This window comes from Neovison vison, chromosome 6 (genome assembly GCF_020171115.1).
Source record: "Neovison vison isolate M4711 chromosome 6, ASM_NN_V1, whole genome shotgun sequence".
Taxonomy (NCBI): Eukaryota; Metazoa; Chordata; class Mammalia; order Carnivora; family Mustelidae; genus Neogale; species Neogale vison.
Genome location: NC_058096.1, coordinates 207,844,972 through 207,865,553, shown reverse-complemented (window position 1 = coordinate 207,865,553; position 20,582 = coordinate 207,844,972). Strand labels below are relative to the sequence as shown.

The 20,582-nt window shown below is 52.0% G+C and overlaps 1 protein-coding gene across 1 annotated transcript; it reads right to left on the bottom strand.

The window, feature by feature from the left end:
- Window positions 1–14,397: 14,397 nt before the first annotated feature.
- LOC122910675 (serine protease 44-like) lies at window positions 14,398–17,942 on the bottom strand. Its single transcript, XM_044255284.1, has 5 exons — window positions 17,699–17,942; window positions 17,164–17,320; window positions 16,319–16,605; window positions 15,385–15,533; window positions 14,398–14,847 (listed from the first exon to the last, which is right to left on the bottom strand). Exons 1-5 carry the CDS (start codon window positions 17,940–17,942, stop codon window positions 14,614–14,616), a joined length of 1,071 nt encoding a protein of 356 aa, XP_044111219.1. The 3' UTR covers window positions 14,398–14,613.
- Between the last annotated feature and the right edge of the window lie 2,640 nt (window positions 17,943–20,582).

The following is a 20,582-nucleotide window of genomic DNA, read 5'->3' as shown; positions in this document are numbered from 1 at the left end:
ATGGGGGCGGGGCAGATGCCAGGCCTTGGGCCTTCGCAGAGCAACTTTGCAGGACGGGGTCTTTGCATCTGGTGGGTGTGGCAGAATTGGAAGAGGACCACCAAGAAGCAGAAGATTCCCGCTTCTTTTGTCTCGTGGGAAGGGAGGGGGTGTCCAGTTCTGGGGACCACATTCCCCGGCCTGGTATCTAAGGAGGTCTGCATAATGAGTCCCCACCGCAGACAGGTGAGTAGAAGTGATGTGTGCCACTTCCGTGTCAAGGTGGTCGGGAGGAGAATGCCTTCTTTGCTCGTGTTCAGGCCAAGCACTGGTGCCCAGAGCGGCAGAACTGTCAACTTGGAGCTGGTTAGAGATGGCAGTTCTCAGGCCCCACCCCAGACCTACAGGACTGAAAACTCTGGCAGGGGACCAGTGATGTGTGTTTTACCAAGCCAGAAAGAGAGGCGCTGAAACACAGAGCCAGAGAATGAGGGTAAAGATCTAGTGTCTAAAACAATAAATCTCACTTGCCTTCTCCCAGTTGGAGCACAGATGTCTGTTAATGAAGTGGGGGGTGCCTGGGTGGCTCAGTGCGTTGTCTTCCTTTGGCTCAGGTCATGATCCCAGGGTCCTGGCATCTGGCTCCTTGCTTAGTGGGGAGTCTGCTTCTCCCTCTCCCTCTGCCCCTCCCCTGGCTTGTGCACACACTCTCTCTCTCTCAAATAAATAAAAATCTTTAAAAAAGAAAAGAAAAAGTGGAAGGGGGGGCGGCAGCAGCAAGTGAAAGAAGTAAGAGAGAAGGAATATTTCTCTTGCCCTAAGTTCATTCTTGCTCTCTTTTCTGGTCTCTTCTGATCCTCTTTTCAGAGCTGCAGAGGCTGTGAAATTAAGCCACAGAGCTCCGGGCAGACAGGCGTACAGAGACCAGGACCCAGCTAGCTAAAACCCCACAGAGGACTCCCATCTGAGCTGGTGGGGACAGGGCTTAATTACAACCATGAACAGATCGTTTTCTACGTGGGAAACTAGTTCTCTACAAGAGTATGTCATAGCAAAGCCAGAACTTTCAAGAGACCAGAACTTAGAGTGAACAGGAACACGCTCCAAACCATTCAGTTGACATCGGAGATCTCCATACTCCTTAATGCCTCCACATAGCTTGGGCTGAGCCTGGATGGGGCCACTAGGGACTGAGGAAGGGGGCCCACCGCGGGATTGCCCCAGGAGGGTCTTGTGGCAGGATCCCAGCTGGGTGTCTGGAGCCCCAGACACTCCAGTCCCATGTGGAAACCCAGGCCTCACACCTCAGCAGGGACATGGTGACACCCCGTCCCTCCCTCTCTCTCTCTGCACAATCAGCAAGCTGACTGCTTCAACACAGGGTCAGGTGACAGCCTGAGACCACACCCAGGTCCCACGCTATCTCACCGCTCCTGAGGGCTCTTCTCTCGCAGAGGCTCTCCAAGATGGCAAGGAAGCCCCGCGCTCCCCCTGGCAGGTCAGCCGGCTCTCAGCCTGGGGGATGTCTGACCCCCTCCTTCCAGGTGGGCAGGGCACAGCCAAGGTCGTGTGTGTGGCCTTGGCTGGTGACTGGGGCATCAGGCTGGGATGCTTTCGGGGCTCCAGCCTTGCTGCCAGTTCCTACTGTGTGGCTCTCTACAGGGTCAGGGGATGCCAACCAGAACTGGAGGAAAGGGCATCTGAGCAGGAGTGGGAGCTCGGAGGAGAGGCCCGGTGTGAGACTCGGAAATAGGAGGGGGGTGGGCCTGGGTCATCACGGGGCCACCAGGATGCCCAGGGGCAGCACCAGGCACAGAAGTGGGAGGAAGCCTTCTGAGTCCCAAGAGCAAGCCTGACTCAAGCGATCGATGACCCAGACCTTGTAGAAACTAACTTCTGTATAAATTCCGGGAAGGTTTTTGCGACCGCAGCCAATGCCCCAGCTCACAATCCCCACCTGGACCCATGTCTTATTAAGTTCACAGACCAGGGGCCCCCCAGAGTCTCCCTGGAGAAAGAGAAAGAAACAAAAACACAGGAATGGAAGAGAATCAACATCAGAACCGGCTGTTGGGGAGATGGGCACGTGTGGGGCTTCCCCAGGACTCTCTTCCCCCAGGCATCCACCAGCCCTAGGTTCCTAGGAATATTTGAGAGTTGAAAACTAAGTGAAAACCTTAACAGCCTCTGAGAAATACTCCTTCCCAGGTGCTCACGGATGCACACAGATATATAGCCGGGGGCCCCAGGGCAGCAGTAGCGCTAATAATGTCTTAAAATCCTCTTTGAATGTCCCTGTTCCTCCATTGCCCCTGACCTGCCCCCCATGGTCCTCTCCAAGACTCCCATGACCCAGCAACCAAACAGGTACCCCCAGCACAGTCCACAGCCTCCAGAGCCCTCCTCCAGCGCTAAGGCTCTTATCTATTCTGATTGGCCAGTCCCAGGCCTCCACAGATGTGAAATATTTTGAATATCAACCCCACATGGGAAGATCCCATAATCCTCTCCCCCAACCTGAAATTCCCCCTGACCTTAAACCCACATACCCAACCCCACACTGTCCCATACATCCCACAGACACCCCAACGGATGCAGAACCTGGCATGTCCTTTCCCAGACCTGCTCGGGGGCCACTGCCCCCCACCAACCAGCTCAGACAGAAACATAGAGCCCTTCAAACCTCTCCCTTGCCTCCACCCTCCCAGCAGTCAGGAATCAACCTCAGACACACCTCCTTCACCCCCTCACCACCCCAGGTCCCGCTCAGGACTCCGCGTCATCACCTAGATGATGGACGCAAACACCTAGCCTACAGTCCTGCCCGGATGGCATTGAGAAACTCTGCCCAGCGCCCCAGGCCACACATAACCCGACTCCAGCCCTCTTCTCTGGTCCCCTCATTGCTCCAGACCTGGAAGGTGGGCCCTACATGTGACAAGTTCCCTCACACCTCAGAGCCACTGTCCGTGCTGCTCCCCCTCCCTACAGTGCTGTTCTCCTCTTTCCAAGAAATCCCAAGACTCATCCTCTGAGTCCAGGCTCAAATGCCCCCTCCTCCAGAAGGCACTCGATGCGGGAAAAAGAGGGCAGGCCAGGTTCTGCCCATGAATCTCCTTCGAGAAGGAGCGAAAGGAGGTGGTGGCAGGTCACCCAGGCCCTGGCACCTGGGAATGAGGAAGCTTGGGGGGGGGCATCCTCACCGCAGAGGCCACTACAGAGCCACGAACTGACCTTGCAGACCCTCTTCCCTTGTTGACAGCTGCAGATCATCCCTGTTCTTCACTAGGTTGCACCGTGATTGTAACTGTGTCCACACTGTGTCGTTACATTTCTTCTATTGAGGGATGAGTTGCTTGGTCTGCTGAAGATGAATGGACACCGGAGCTGGAGTGACAATGACAAAGTTAGGGTCTGCGTGAGGGGACAGCACAGTAGCCCCCGAACCCTACTCTGTTGTACCCTCAGAGGTAGTCAGGGCAATGGATGCTGTCCTACTGACAGGCGGGACTCAAGGCAGTGGTGGTAAGGAGAGAGGCGGAGGGGAGAAAAGCCATGACAGGAGCAGGAGGGACCCCTCAGGACAGAAAGAGTCCAGGCCCTCCCAACCGGAAGTGAAAGGCAAGTGTCACTCTTGAGTACCAAGAGTAAGTGACAGGTGTCCTGTGCCGGCCAGACTCACAGACTCTCAGACAGGGAGTACCCCCAAGGATTCCGGTCCAGCCTCTTCCCCGAGATAGGAGGCCCTCCAGCCTCACCAGGAGGGTTGCTCTGAGAAGGTCCCTCCCTACAAAGCAGGGACTTCGACAGAGGGACAGCTCTGGATGTCAGCCAGCTCATCCCCCTGGAGCTGAAATCCACACTGGACAGAACCCACCATCCCTGGCACCCAAGCCCCCAGGTGCCAACATTCCAACAATTTTTTTTTTAAGATTTTTTTGGCAGGTAATAAATAAATAAAATCTTTAAAAAAAAAAAAAGATTTTTTGGCAGGAGGAACCTGGGTAGCTCAGTCATTAAGTGTCTGCCTTCAGCTCAGGTCATGATCCCAGGGTCCTGGGATCGAGCCCCACATCGGGCTTTCTGCTGAGCGGAAGGCCTGCTTCTCTCTCTCCCACTCCGCCTGCTTGTGTTCCCTCTCACTGTGTCTCTCTCTGTCAAATCAATAAAATCTTTAAAGATTTTTTTTTTATTTGAGAGAGAGTAAGAGCATAAGTGGGGGGAAGGGCAAAGAGAGAAGGAGAAGCAGACTCCCCACTGAGTGAGGGGCTCAATCCCAGGACGCCGGGACTATGACCTGAGCCACAGTCAGACGCTGCAGGGACTGAGCCACCCAGGCACCCCTCATTAAGCAATTCTTACCGAGGTTCCGTTACTCCGAGCTGTCCTCCCCCTCCTCCCTTGCCTGCCTGCTAACGAATCAGCCTCCCTGTCCCTTGTGGAACAGCCTGCGGGCCAACGCCAGCCCACCAGCCTGCCCCTCGGCTCCCCACCTACCTGTCCCACCTCCCGCCACTCGGCTCCAGCCAGTCACCCAGTGCTCTGTCCCACTTTCCACGTGGCACGCCCTTTCAGGGAGACACACAGGCTGGATGTTCGAGGAGTAATTCACAGAGGAGGCCAGCAAACCCAGGGCGGCGTCACGTCTCAACGTCTCCTCGTAAAAGCGATGGCACACGATGTCTTGCACCGGCACCACCGGTGTTGTTTCGGAACGAAAATGTAACAACTTGTCTCCCAGCCTCACTGTATACTCCTCCTGGCTGTGGGAAGAGGACATGCCCTTCGCAGAAATCCCGAAGCGTCTGCACTCCCCTACCACATTTTCCAAGTTCGTCCCAGCCTGGTCCTGTCTCCTCAGCCAGCATCTGGCACCTGCCTGCCTGCAAGGCACATCCCGGCCCCAGACCCTAATTACTCCAGCCGGTGCTTCTCCAGGTGAGGCCCCAAGACTACCAAAGCAGCCCCCCGAAATTTGGTGGACATGCACATTTTGGGTCTCACTCCAGACTGAATAAAACCTAGGGGGCTGTGACTCCTTTTCAGAGGAAGAAGAGGAAGCTTAGGAAAGGGCACAGGACTAGCTCCGGGTCACAGAGCCTGCTGGGGGCCAAGCCTGGAGCCCCGGACACTCACTCAGTTATGCAGTGGGCAGCGGTCAGCACCTACCGACTGGCAATGAGGGAGCCTCCACATATGTGTCTATCCCCGGCCTGCAGGCTCACCTGCCAAGGCCACTTCTTGTCTGGGACCAGCGATCCGCCCACTATCCTCAGACCTCTGGCCGGTTGGCTCACTAAAGAGAAAGGATGGGAGGTGAAGCTAGAGTCTCCTTTCCCCCCTCTTCCCACCGCCGGCCCCTGGACACCCATCAGTGTGCAGACGCAGGCTTCCTCTCCAACCTTTCAAGATAGAGTCTGACCCTTCTAGCTCCCGGGCAGAGTAGCTTCCCCTCTAGCCTCCCAGGCAGACCTCTCCAGACCTGCCCAGAAGGAGTACCTTGAGGAGGGAACGTTTCAGATACAGTGGTCTGGCTGGATTCCACTGTGAGCGTTAGAGGCCCTGCCCCTGTTGTAGATGTTGGGGTGGGCGGTGACTCCAGGGGCCCTGGTGGCGAGGGCGCCTCTGGACTTGCCAGGGTCATTGCAGAATCCTCACTGGGGCGGTAAGGCTCACCTGGCAAAGATCAGTGAGGCAGGAGCTGGCCCCGAGCATACCCCCTGGCCTGCCCCTTCAACCAGCACCGCCATCAAACACCCCACCCCCGCCATGCTCCACCACCCCCAGCAGCCGCGGGGTCCCCACCGAGCACTGGCTAGAGGAGCAGAAGCCAGAGCCGAGGCCCAGGGGGCCACCCCCGGACGCCATGGACCCACCTGCAAGGCAGCCCTCTCGAGGCGCCCCCTCGCGGTGGCCCGCAGCCCTGCGCTCATGTTGGACAGACCCAGGGACGGGCGGGGGGGGCGGGGGGGGCGGGGGGGGGTGGGGTGTACAATTCCCACCGAGTGGCACCTCCAGGATTCCCGCCTCCTGGTTATTCAACCAAAAACAATCCAGGTGGTGCTCCTCTGGTGCTTGAAGATGTCATTGCTTGCATCGACCTTAAAATAGAGATCTTCTGGATCAGACGCCCCCAGAGTAACCTAATCACTGGAGCCCTTAAAAGGACGAGGACATGCTTCCTACACAACGGAAGGCGAGAAACAAAAGGGAAGTATGATAAATAGAAAACACAAAACCAAAGAGCAGTATCGAGTCCTAATACGATGGTATTTGCAGTTAAGTATGAACAGATTGGACACAGCAGACAAACAAGAACTTTCACGTTGGTAGAAAAAAATAAGGTCCAGAAATAGACTCTCCGAAGATACTAGATACTAAAAAAAGAGAGGAAGATACATCGGAAATAAAGGAATAGGAATTAAATACCAGACAAATCTGATGCAAAGGAAAGGTGGGATAGTAATTTTCTATCAGATCACAGGATCAAAGGCAAAGATTATGCCAGGGAGGGAGGCACCTGGGTGGCTCAGTCAGCTAAGTCTGCAGCTCTCAGTTTCAGCTCAGGTCATGACCTCGGGGTTGTAAGAGCCCCGTTTGGGCTCCACACTCAGCACTGAGTTGGCTGAAATTCTCTCTCTCCCTCTCCTTCTGCCTGTTCCACTGCTGGTGTGCTCTGTCTTATTTAATTAATTGATTAATTAAAAGATTCCATAAGGGACAGAGATTTATATACAGTAAAAATAATAAATAATTAATTAAAAAGAAGCAATGAGGAGCCCTTAACAGGTAAAAACAACAACAACAAAAAAAACAGTTGACCAACTTCGTGGGAAACCAGAGTTTTTGAAACATTCTTTTTAAGAAGCCAATAGCTTATGGAGGCAAAATTAAGCAAAAATTACAGGATATTTGGCTATGACCACTGATAAACTTTCTTTTAAAGGTTTATTTATTCATGAGAGAGAGAGAGGCAGAGGTAGAGAGAGAAGCAGGGTCCCCACTGAGCAGGGAGCCTGAAGGCAGACGCTCAACCAACTGGGCCACCCAGGCACTTCACCACTGATAATCTTGATCTGATAGCAGTATGATGAATTTTACTACTACAAATAGAGAACATTCATTCTCATTGAGTACATAAGAAACATTCAGAAAGAAGGTCACAAATGAAGATCAGTAAACTCTAGGAATCAACATCTATACCTTCTATTCCTGAGCCTCACAGCTCTAATACCAAACTCAACTTCTGCAAAAAATCCTGTAGTTCTGCAACAAAGAAAAAAGCCTAGAAAATGGTCCTCCTGTTAAAAAGGAAATCATAGGGGTGCCTGGTTGAGCATCGGACTCTTGATTTTGGCTCAGGTCCTGATCTCAGTGTGGTGGGATCAAGCCCTAGGTGGGCTCCACATCTCTGTGCTCAAGGCAGAGTCAGCTAGAGATTCTCTCTCCCTCTGCCCCTCCTCCAATCTCCTGCTCTCTAAATAAATAAATAAATAAAATCTTAAATTTTTTTTAAAAAATGGAGTGGCACCTCCGTGGCTCAGTGGGTCAAGCCTCTGCCTTCGGCTAAGGTCATGATCTCAGGGTCCTGGGATCGAGCCCCACATCGGGCTCTCTGCTCATCAGGGAGCCTGCTTCCCTTCCTCTCTCTCTGTCTGCCTCTCTGCCTACTTGTGATCTCTGTCTGCCAAATAAATAAATAAAATCTTAAAAAAAAAAAAGAAAAAGAAAGAAAGAACAGAGAGAAACAGCAGCAGAAGTCAACAGAGACAAAATTATGAAGAAGGTGAACACAATCAGAATTTTGTTCTCTGAAAAGCTTAATAAGAGACAACATTCTAGGAAGAATGAATAAAAGAAAGAAAAAAATACAGAATAAAGGGAAGGAACTTAAAGATATTACAGATATTTTCTTTTAATTATAGAAAAATATGATTAAATGCATGTGCTCACTTGTCCTTCTGGCCAAGATAGATGACCAAGGATTTCCCTTCCCACCTGAACAACAAAAGATGGGCAAAAATACGAAATGGTCATTTTCAGGACACTGGATGCCAGGCCCCCAAGGGCAGGACCACTGATAGTTAGAAACCAAATGGGATGAGTTCTATCATGGCTCTGCTTGTGGCCTTCAGAGCATTTCTGGGCCACAGTTCAGAGAAGGGGAACCTAGGCAGAACCCCAGAGACTCCCTGAAGTGAGCAAGTAAAGCTATGAGGTTGGGGGGCAAGGCATCTATGCAGAGAACAGGGGATGGGAGGGGGCATAGAGAACTCCAGAGATCTGCAGACACTCCCCCTTGAGTACTCCCCCGTGCACTGATCAGTGAGTGGGGGTTGGGGGGGGACTATCTGTAACTAGAGAGATAAGCACTTGAAAGGATTAGAAATAACAATGCCCAGTGTTCGCCAGGGCTCAGGAACAGTGCCTGTATCCATCAGCCTGACTGGGAAAAGCCCAAGACTCAGAGTACTGGGTAGCTAACATGGACACTGCTGAGATATCAGTACATGCTCCTAGCAAGTTACAGACCTGCCATGCATCAAAGGGAGAGGAGGGAATAGGAGAGAAGAGTTAGTCACTGGTAAAGGATATAGCCATGCTTTAACCACTGCTCACAGCTCTCTGGCTTGAGTCTGCCGCAGGAGGTGTAGCATCTCCAGAGTTATCATCAGCATCTTCAGCATCATGACTGGTGTTCGGAGGCAAGGCTGCATGCACCAGCCGCTCTGGGATCCAAATTGGAGCCTCTTTTTCCTGTGGAAAAACACATACAGACCCCCTACTCCATACTAACACTGGATCTGGTCCATTCCACTTTCCTGTGAGGATGTCCTTCCAAAGTACTAAAGGCTTAGGGGGAGCAGCAGCAGCACTTGCATGTCTGTCTGCAGCTGATTTACCTGTTTTGTCCAATGTTAAAAAATTCAAAATAAAGAGAATGGTGTTGAGCTTATCTTTAGGGGACCTGAAGGTGTCCCCTATTCCCCCTTTTTGTTTATAAAGCGCATTTTTTATTGTAAGATGCGTGCGCTCCACAACACTCTGTCCTTGTGGGTTATAGGGTATTCCATGTATCAGGTGAATGTCAGGTTGTTGTAGGAAGGCTTTAAAGGGTTGTGAGGCGTAGGCTGGACCATTATCTGTCTTTAACTGGCATGGCTTTTCCCATGCCGCGAAAGCCTGTAGGCAATGGGCAATAACATCTCTGGATTTTTCCCCTGTATGCACTGAGGCGAAAATTATTCCAGAGCAGGTACATGAACATATCTTAACTTTCCAAATTCTGAAACATGTGTGACATCCATTTGCCATATATGACTAGGTAACAAACCCTTACGATTAACCCCCAAGGACGGTGCAGGTAGTAAAGTCAAGCAGTTTCTGCAGGAGACTATGTCCCGTGCCTGTGCTTTTGTTATGTTAAATTTGAGGCGAAGAGTTAAAGCATTCACATGGAACAGCTTATGATAATGTCTCGCCTGTGGCACCGGGTCCTCAATGGCAAAGGTTGATATGGCACTGAGGCATTAATAGGTTTTACAGGGGCCAAACCCTGGATCACAGGTGGTCCCACTGAGGTATGTTTAGCAAGCCTTCATCTAGGAACCATGGAGCCGCCTTTTCCACTGTATTCAAAAAGGCCCGAGCAGTTTTTGCTTTTAGTGGAGTTCCATTGGCTTACAGCAGGTCTTTTAAAGACCCTTCTAACCGCACTTTAGATACTTCAGATCCCATTATGAACACACAGACAACAGACGCGGACGTTAAAGACACTAACTAACACACTGACTTTTTTTTTTTTTTTAAAGATTTTATTTATTTATTTGACAGAGAGAGATTACAAGTAGGCAGAGAGGCAGGCAGAGAGAGAGAGGAGGAAGCAGGCTCCCTGCCGAGCAGAGAGCCCGATGTGGGACTCGATCCCAGGACCCTGAGATCATGACCTGAGCCGAAGGCAGCGGCTTAACCCACTGAGCCACCCAGGCGCCCACACACTGACTTTTTACACACATATACTTCAGTCGACCTTTATTCCCCACTTTACCGCGGAATAAAATCCCGGCTCTATGGCCGCCCCGCTTCTTATTGCGGTCTTGTACAAGATTGCCACCACTTTAATCGTGGTCCCTTAAGAAAATCCCGGCTCTATGGCCGCCCGCTTCTTATTGCGGTCTTGTACAAGATTGCCACCACTTTAATTGTGGTTCCTTCCCCGCTTACCTGCGGTTTTTCTCCTTGCAAGTTTTACTTACTCATTAACAATTCCCGGGTTTCGGCACCATTTGTCGCCCTTGACCCGCAAGGACGACAAGAAGCCCCGGTTCAGATGTATCTTCTCTCTCTTTATTTCCGCAAGTCTACACACTTATATACGTTTACATGACCAATCAGTGAGCAGGGTGACCAATAAGGGGCCAAGCAATGGGGAGAGCCAATGAGAGTCCTGTTACTATGCTGATTAAATTTGAAACAGCCAATGACTATGTCCTCCTTTAGGTGGGCTTCACCAGAAAGTTCGGTGTTCACTTGCAGCGTATTTTGCTGGCAGTGAGCCAACGCCATCTTGTAATGGCGGGGATTTTCCCGGCCGGAGGCGGTCCCTGACAGGTAGCATGTTCAGAAAGGTCTTGTCTCAGGTGGGGCACCGGGGTGGCTCAGTCCATTAAGCATCTGCCTTAGGCTCAGGTGATGATCCCAGAGTCCTAGGATCAAGTCCCACCAAGTCCAGCTTCCGGCTCCCTCTTCAGCAGGGAGTCTGCTTCACCCTCTGCCCATCCCCCTTGCTCATGCTCTCTCTCTTTCTCTAATAAATAAATAAAATCTAAAGGAAGGAAGGAAGGAAGGAAGGTCTTGTGCAATAGTAAATAACAGTTCCTAGACTTAGAAGTGTTCCAGTCCTAACAGCTCTTTAAAGCGAGCCCTGAGAATATCCATTTCTAAGTAATTTCGCTGCATCCCAAATAAAGCTTGAGAAAATTTCTAGTAAAATAGCAAACATCTAGGTAAAAGTCACAGTGTCTGGTATCCAATCAAAGAATACCCAGCACTCAAGGAGCATGAAGATACAATGCATAATGAGAATAATCTGTCAATCCAAAGCAACCCAGAACTGACAGGTGTTAAAAATCACTGGGAAGTGGGGCGCCTGGGTGACTCAGTGGGTTAAAGCCTCTGCCTTCGGCTCAGGTCACGATCCCGGGGTCCTGGGATCGAGCCCCGAGTCAGGCTCTCTGCTCAGCGGAGAGCCTGCTTAGTCCTCTCTCTCTCTGCCTGCCTCTCTGCCTACTTGTGATCTCTGTCTGTCAAATAAATAAATAAATAAATCTTTAAAAAAAAAAGAAAAGAAAAGAAATAATGGCCCAACATTTTTCCAAATTTAATAAAAACGATGACCTCGGAGATCCTGGCAGCTCAATGAACGCGAAACAAGTGAAACTGGACCAAGCACAACCTCAGGAAATGGCTCCAAACCAATGATAATGTGAAGGGAAGCGTGACAGTAGATGCCTCATCAGAAACAAGGCGAGAGCCGATCTCAGCTGAGGTCGAAGGGCGACGCTATGCCTTCTAGCTTCAGCTCCCACAGGGTAACCCATGTCCTGCTCCCCGTCTATTGTGTGCCGTATCGTTCCATTTTTGTGAGTTTTTTTTTGTTTGTTTGTTTGTTTTTGTTTTTTTTGCTGCCGATTTTGCTCTTTCAAATGATCCCCAAGCATATTTCTTAGGGGCTGTCTCGGGTCGCTAAGGACTCCGGGCTGTGATGTGCGTCGCAGAGAAAACACATGTTAGGTGAGCTTCGTGCAGGCACAAATGACCCTTCTGTGGGCCCTGAGTTCAATGATAGTGAATCAACAGAGTGTGTTAAATGAGGTGTCTTTAGCCAGAAACCAACAGAAAATAAAGTCACATATTGACCCCCTGATGACAAAGTTGTGCGGCTCCTGTCCTGTGAATCTCCTTCTGCATTTCCCTGAGGACTGGTTGTTAGGTATTTGCTAATTCAGTGCTCATGGCTACTTAATAGAACATACAAACCAAAAAAAGGAAGAAAAAAGAAAGCCATGTTATTTTTAGCAACTGAGTTTGGGGTGGTTGGTTAGGCAGCATTAGGGAACTGAAACCCTTATTGAAACTCATGTCCCTTGTTGGTCTGGCCAGGTGTCTCCGATGGGGTTCCCCGGAAGCAGGAACTGTAGCTGAGGGTCTGTGTAGAGGAGGGCTCTCGGGAGATACGCGGGGAAGGGAGCAAGGGAGGCAGAACCGGGCAATGGGTGAAGCTGAGCTACAGTGCATTTGCAACTGAGTCTCAACTGATCTTCCAAGCAACCCCGCCAAATTGGCCCCAAGTGAGGCAAGAAGGCCAAGCACCTGCCCTGGGCTGCATCTCTACAAAGCTGGGATCCTCAGTGTGTCCATTCCCACGGCCAAGTGCAGCTTTTGTGAGGGCTGAAGCTAAGGCAGTATTTTCCGGTGCTGGGAGAATGACGTAATTTCTCTGCAAGAGGTGTGTGGGGGGGGTGGCAACACCACCTGTCCCCCAGGGGTAACACTTCTGGTTGGCTCCTGAGTCCTTCTGACATGATCCTGGCCATTTAGATGACTTCCTTGCTATCTGGTTCGACACATTTCCTTCTCCTCGGACACATTCCCTGCACCACACCTGGACGTTTTGCAGACCGCTTTCCCAAGAGACACTGATTTCTTTGGGATCCCCCACGGGCTTGTATTTCAAGACCGTGATCTGGGCCCTAGGAATGGTCATTGCTAGATGTAGCTTCCTTCTTATGACCAGAAACCCCCAGTGCTATTTGTTTTGTTCCTTTTTAAAGTCTAATATTTGCCCATGTCATCTATGTCTTTCAGAGGCTCTGCCCAGCCACCAAGCCCCTGACCTGAGTAAGCGTCATCCTACCGACGGGCTCTCCCCTCCCGCCTGCAGCCCAGTGCCTGTTCACAAAAGGTATTGCAAGAATATTGGTTGGAAAGACAAAAAGTGGCTGCCGCTTACTTGGCAGTTGGCGCCCCACTCTTGGGGAGGCTCTGCCTAGCTTTTTGGGCAGCCAGAGGCGGATCCTCAAGAACTAAGCCACAGGACTAAATTCCTGTCTCCGTCCCCAGCAAGAACCACAGTCTAATATCAGCATGCCATGCGGCATCCCATCTGGACCATAAATTTCCAGAGCTGTATGTTCCTACAGCCGCGGCTGGGACTCCGGGCTAGCCCCCTTGTGGGATTCCCTCTTTGCCTTTACTGCCTTTACTGAATTTAGCTGTAACTAGTTAGGGTTTGCAAAGCAGAGTGTCCCACGCGGGCCTCCCTCAGACAGCAGGTGGGGCGATCGCAGACTGCCCACTGAGGTCCTGGATAACTGGGAGCTTTAGCACTGAGCCTTTGGAAGGACGGGTGGGCAAGAGAGGCTGGAGGAGAATCAGCAGCCAGTACCAGGTGACTGTGGGACGCAAGACCTGGTGACTGGGAAAAAGAAACTGTGCACACACACACACACACACACACACATGAGCCAGGCCCCCCCACCTGCCTTTTCCTTGTGGGGAGCTCTTTGGGCTCAAGGCGTCCTGACACCCAGCCCATAGTGTCTCCTCAAGGCATGTCCATCACAGGACAGCAAAGGGGAGGCACGAGGCTGTGTGAGTGGGCCACACCCCCGTCTCTGACCTCTGACCCCTGCCACCCCGCTCCTGACTACAGAGGCTGCCACACTCAACTACAATACTTCCATCCACAGAGATGCTGGTGGCTCTAACAGGAGGACAGGCAGAAGGACCCACTGGCTAAGGCCATCCATCGGATCTGGATCAAGGCAGACAAGTGCCTAGAATTCTAGAGTTTACTGAATGCCAGGAAGTTCGTTCTAAGCAACATACTTCTCTACAGAGTATGTCATAGGCAAGCCCACAACTTTCAGGAGACCAGAACTTAGAGTGAACAAGAACATGCTCCATTTATTCAGTTGACATCAGAGATCTCCACACTCCTTAATGCCTCCACATAGCTTGGGCTGAGCCTAGATGGGGCCACTAGGGACTGAGGAAGGGGGCCCACCGCGGGATTGCCCCAGGAGGGTCTTGTGGCAGGATCCCAGCTGGGTGTCTGGAGCCCCAGACACTCCAGTCCCATGTGGAAACCCAGGCCTCACACCTCAGCAGGGACATGGTGACACCCCGTCCCTCTCTCTCTCTCTCTGCACAATCAGCAAGCTGACTGCTTCAACACAGGGTCAGGTGACAGCCTGAGACCACACCCAGGTCCCACGCTGTCTCACTGCTCCTGAGGGCTCTTCTCTCGCAGAGGTTCTCCAAGATGACAAGGAAGCCCCGCGCTCCCCCTGGCAGGTCGGCGGGCTCTCAGCCTGGGGGATGTCTGACCCCCTCCTTCCAGGTGGGCAGGGCACAGTCAAGGTCGTGTGTGTGGCCTTGGCTGGTGACTGGGGCATCAGGCTGGGATGCTTTTGGGGCTCCAGCCTTGCTGCCAGTTCCTACTGTGTGGCTCTCTACAGGGTCAGGGGATGCCAACCAGAACTGGAGGAAAGGGCATCTGAGCAGGAGTGGGAGGTCGGAGGAGAGGCCCGGTGTGAGACTCGGAAATAGGAGGGGGGTGGGCCTGGGTCATCACGGGGCCACCAGGATGCCCAGGGGCAGCACCAGGCACAGAAGTGGGAGGAAGCCTGCTGAGTCCCAAGAGCAAGCCTGACTCAAGCGATCGATGACCCAGTCCTTGTAGAAACTAACTTCTGTATAAATTCCAGGAAGATTTTTGCGACCGCAGCCAATGCCCCAGCTCACAATCCCCACCTGGACCCATGTCTTATTAAGTTCACAGACCAGGGGCCCCCCAGAGTCTCCCTGGAGAAAGAGAAAGAAACAAAAACACAGGAATGGAAGAGAATCAACATCAGAACCGGCTGTTGGGGAGATGGGCACGCGTGGGGCTTCCCCGGGACTCCCCTCCCCCAGGCATCCACCAGCCCTAGGTTCCTGGGAATATCAGATTTAAGGGTTGAAAACTTTAGCAAACAAAATTCATATACATATGCAAAAAATCATGTACCCAAAAAATGGAATATAACCCAAAAAAATGTCTGTTGAGCTAATCATAATGAATAAAGTCTTTAACTGAGCACACTGCCTGTCACACAGAAGGGGTACAAAGCATGTGATTTGCATTTTTGGTAATTTTCTGCCTGAATCTCCCCTCCTCTCCCAACCCCTTCTAAGCAGGCCAGCCAGGTGAGCCTTCGGCATTTCCCCCCTTGAAATCCCTTGACGTGAATTAAGGGTGAATGAAGGGGCCAGCAGATCCCTCAGGCCCCGAAGCCTGCAAACAAGGAAATTGTGAGGGGACAACAAAGTGGCAAGACAGCCAAGGACCCACGAGCTGACCTGGCAGGCATCCTTTCCTTGGGTACTGTAACCACAGACCATCCCTTTCTTGACTAGGTCGCTGCTCGTTTCCATCTCTGTTTGGAGCATCGTGTTACATTTCTCATAACGGACAATGTTTAGCTCAGCCTCCCGTAGCCATTTCACAACTCTTCCGGGTTGATCTGTGGAAATAATTTAGGAGCAGGTAGATCTGCCTAATGGAACAGAACAGGAGCCCCCGGCTCCCACTCTTGGTCTCGATGCAGAGTGTCCACCTAGAGACACCCCATTAGGGAAGTGAATATGGTCCGCATTTGACACAGGAAGCAATGAGGCCCGAAGCAGATGTCGGGGAGAGGAGGAGGTAGGACTCAAAACCAAGGCAGGCGAAGGAAGCACAGATCAGGACAGGAAGAGGTGAGGCCTTACCAGCCCTGAGAAATTAAAACCAATTCTCTGTCCCTCTGAGTATCTTTAGGAATCATGACAGCTGTCCTGTCCATCGCAAAGTGGCTTTATTTTTGAGCAGGATCATAAATTCTTGGACAAGAAGTGTCCCAAAGGTACCAAATCCAACCTCCACCCAGGGATGGAAAGCCCAACAGCCTCGCCAAGTGGAGTTTTCTGGGCTCTTTTCTCTCACAGGAAGCTCCCCGTCCACCAAGGCAAGGACTTCCGGTTGGGACACCTCCTGTGAGCAGAGAGAGCAACACCAGCACCCCCTGCGCTAAAATCCACCCTAGAGAGAACCCGCTTTGCTCATCACCAGAGACCCCAGGTCCTGAAATTCTAATCAAAATGTGGAACACCAACTAATGACTCCCTACCGGCATCTTCTCCCCACCCCCTCCTCCCTCACCCGCTTGCTTAAAAATGGCCTCCCTGCCTCCCCCTTGAGCTTGCAGGCCAACCGCTGGGCACGAGGCAGCCCCTTGCCTGGCCCGAGCTTCACGTCTTGCTTCAGTCTTACCTGCTTCGTTGAGCTTCCCCCATCCAGTCACCCAGCACTCAGTACCACCTTGTACCATGAACGCCTTTTTGGGGAGGCACACAGGCTGCACGTTGGAGGAAAAATTCACAGGGAACTCAAGCAGAGCAAGGGCAATGTCATTCTCAATTAATCCGATAGGATTGTAATCTTGATGAATAACGATGTCTTGGACGGGGATCTCGATGGCCATTCTGGAGGCATGCTCCCCCATGAAGATGTCTCCCAGCTTTGCCGTGTACTCCACATGGCTGCAGAAAGATCCTAGGGCTCTACCCTCCCCTTCCTTATCTTCTGGGTCTTCCCAGCCTGGGCCTCTCTCCACCAACCACTGCCCTCCCCCCCCACCACCATGGCCCATCCCAGGACCCCTGATCAGTCTACCCAGTGGTGCTCCAAGTCTGGTTCCCTGGTGAGGAGCATCCATGTTAGAGAGGCAGGTGCTCAGATCCCACTCTGGTCTATATCAGAGACGGGCTGTTGAGGACCGGCAATCTGTGTTTTCACAAACTCTGCCAGTTTATCCATGCTTGGAAGTTTAAGCCCACCAATCTAGCCATATTGGTTTACTGCACTCCCCACTTCTTAAATATTCCCCCTTGCCCACACACTGGCTTGAAGCTAATCAGCAAGAGCTTTGAACCCAGTTTGGGGTCTTAATCTTTCAGGCTACCAAGGGCCCTTCGGTCACCTCCCATCCACCCAAGCCTGAAGGGCAGGATCTATGACCCTTCTTCTTCAACTGAGGGAAAGGAAGCTCAGGGAAGGGGACAGGACTGGCTCTAGGTCACAGAGCCCCAGACACTCACCCAAATATGCAGTGGGCGGCGGTCAGCACCCACCGACTGGCAATGAGGGAGCCTCCGCACATGTGTATGTCATTGATCTGCAGGCTCACCTGCCAAGGCCACTTCCCCTCTGCCGCGGGGAATCCGCCCACTATCCTCATGGACCTCCGGCCGCATCCTGCGCAGGTCAGTCAAGGGAGGGGACCGAAAGTAAAGCCACTGACCGCACCACGCACAGAGTCGGGATAATGCTTAGAAGTCTAGAACCCTCAAAACAAGGCCATGTCCCCTCAGAGCCCCCACCCCACCCGCAGAGCAGCTCTGTATCCCCTAAGGCTCCTCGGAGAAAGGCCACGTGTCCCCATCCGAGCTCAAGCGCAGGGTTGGGGCCACTCCGACTCCCACCCCCACTTCCCCAGGAAAAGCCATCTCCCCAGAGCAGGATCCCGTCCCCCTTGGCCCCCTCGGCCCCGGCCAGTTCTCCGCGGCCCAGAAACATCACCTGCAGGAAACAGTTGCTTTGCCGTGGTCACAGCCCTGTACGAGCCAGAGGCACCTGGGGTGACCGCCACCACTTGGGGGGATGCGGCAGCCTCTTGGGGCCCCGGGGTCGCAGACTGTCCCTCAGCCTTCCACACGCTCGCACCGGGGACCTCGTGGCCGCCCCCCGAGGACGACTGGGAGGTGGGCGCCGAGGAGAGTGGGGGCGACGCGGACCCGCTCTGCGCCCCACCGAGCCAGGGCTGGAGGAGCAGCAGCCAGAGCAGGAGGCCCGGGGAGCCGCCGCCCGGGGACGCCATGGGCCCGCCACGCCGCGCCTGTCGCCGCGCCCCCTCGCGGCGGCCCGCGGCCCTGCACTCGCGCAGGCCGGAAACCGGGTACCGCCGCGCCCCCTGGGGGGCCTGACGGTCGGGGAGGCTTTCTGTCCCCGCGCACCCCACCCCGGCCCCCTCCTTCCGCCCGCTCGCCGCAGTGATCGGGCCTGCTGCGCGGACTTCGGACCGCTGCCCGGGGAGGCACCGACCGCTTGGAGATGACACTGCGCCTCCGCGGGGACAGAGCCCAGAGTCAAGGGCAAACGCAAACCACAGTGAGATTTCAGGACGGCGGGAACAGACGGGCGAGGAGAAACAATCGCGACAACACCCCGGACTGACGCGGGTGCAGAGGTCCTGCATCACCCAGACGCTGTGGTAGGAAAGTAAAATACTACAGCTTCTCCAGCAGAGACTGGCAGTTTCTTATAAAACAAAATATGCCATTACGGTACGACTCAGTCATTGCGTTCCTGGACACTGACCCCAGAGAAGTAAAGCTATACACACACACACACACACACACACACACACACACACCTGTACCAATGATTTTAGTAGCTTTGTTCTGAATAGCCAACATCTGGAAATACCCTTATAGTAGACAGAATACGGATATCCCAAAGATGTCCGTATTCTAATCCCTGGAACCTATGAATATGTTACCTTACATGGCAAAAGGAATGTGAATAAATGAAAACTCTTTTTTTTCTAATATTTTATTTATTTATTTGACAGACAGAAATCACAAGCAGACAGAGAGGCAGGCAGAGAGAGAGAGGAGGAGTAGGAAGCAGGCTCCCCGCTGAGCAGAGAGCCCGATGTGGGGCTCGATCCCAGGACCCGGAGATCATGACCTGATCCGAAGGCATAGGCTTTAACCCACTAAGCCACCCATGCGCCCCACTAAATGAAAACTCGTGAGCGGGGACATTATCCTGGAGTACGTACATAAACGTGGCCACCGTGTTTGGCCGTTCCTCCTATCAAGAAGTGAAGTCAGGCTGTGGTATGAGCAGTCTATGGCTGGGGCTCTAAGACCCTGCAAAGCCCATGGTTACTAGAGTTTGCTGTGGTAGAGTAAAAAGGCTGTCAGGAGTCTCTGCTATGTCTTAATTATACAGTCACAGCATATTCCCCAAGAGTACTAGAGCAAGGCCATAGTGTCTGCAGCAAAGAAATTTGGAAAAGCAGCTCCTAGCCCCCTCCTGCACCCCAGTAGGAAACCAAGTGCCAGACCAAAAAACATAAAGTGACTGAGACTCCTGTGCCTCCTATCAGAAAGGAGATATTCAGCCAGACTAACCAAGTTGTCAACTAGGCTGGACAAAGCAATTCGTCGTTCAATGGACATGAGCCGTTTGGAATTGGGTTATTATGACATCTTGAAGACACGAGGAAGCTGCACAAAAATAATAGCTTTGACCTCTGTATCACCTGCTTGTATTGAATCAAAGTTTCGCCCTCTGTTCGTGCCCCTAGCCTTATAAGGAGCATCCTATGATCAGCCGATGAAAGAAGAGAAAACCAAGGCCTGCTTCACAGCTGAGCCCAAAATCTCGGTGCCAACTGGAGACAGATTGCTATTGCTCTAGAACCTCAATGTGATGGGGAGAGATCCTGTGCATAGAGCTTCAAACAGAACACCTGCTCATCAACTTGGTGTAAAAGGAGAAGTGGCCTGAGTAAGAATATATATGGACACCCGCACAGTAATGAATGGGTGTCTGGTTGGAGCAAAACTCCAAGATCTGGAGAAGGAGCAATGAATGGACCAAGGGGAGCAGAAACAAAGTGTGTAGCCTTGGGGCGCCTGGGTGTCTCAGTCGGTTAAGCGTCTGCCTTCAGCTCAGGTCATGATCCCAGGGTCCTGGGATTGAGCCCCGCATAAGGATCCCTGGTCAGCAGGGAGCATGCTTCTCTCTCCCTCTACATCTCCCCCAGCTCAGCTTGTTCTCTCTCTTTCTCTCAAATAAATAAAACTCTGGAAAAAAAAAAAAAGGATGTAGCCTTTTCTATTCTGTGCCAGTTCCCACCAATGAGTAGCCATTCAAAAACCAAGTGGATAAGATAACCCCCCCCCACTAGAAATCAGCTAACACTCGTCCTTGTCAGCCTCCATGCTTGCACAGTGTGTCCATGAACAGAGTATTTGTGCTGGCACAATTGGATAAAGCAACATGGGCTTACCTCTTACTGGCCGTGGACAGTCCTATCTGTTAGCATCCAAAGTCAATGCCAGCCCCCCAAAATGCTACAACCCTGAGGGAGACCAACCAGCTATTTGGCGGCAGAATAATTATATCGATTTCTTTCCACCCTGGAGAACTAGCTATTCATTCTTCTGGATTCAATACATTTCAGTACTCGGTAGTACTATGCTATGTAGGATCCCAAGACGCTAAATCAGTGCCACGAGTCCACTATGTTGGTTCTGGCAAAGGCGTTATAGGCAGACAACACATTTTAGATTTCCAATAATTAAATACTTCTGTGACAACGGTAGTGATATAAGTAAATGTGATTTTTTATATTGTGTAATGAAATGTGTCAACATTTGGTAAATCTACCTAACTAGGTAAACCAGTATTTTCCAAAGATTTTACAAAATCAGGTATGGTATAA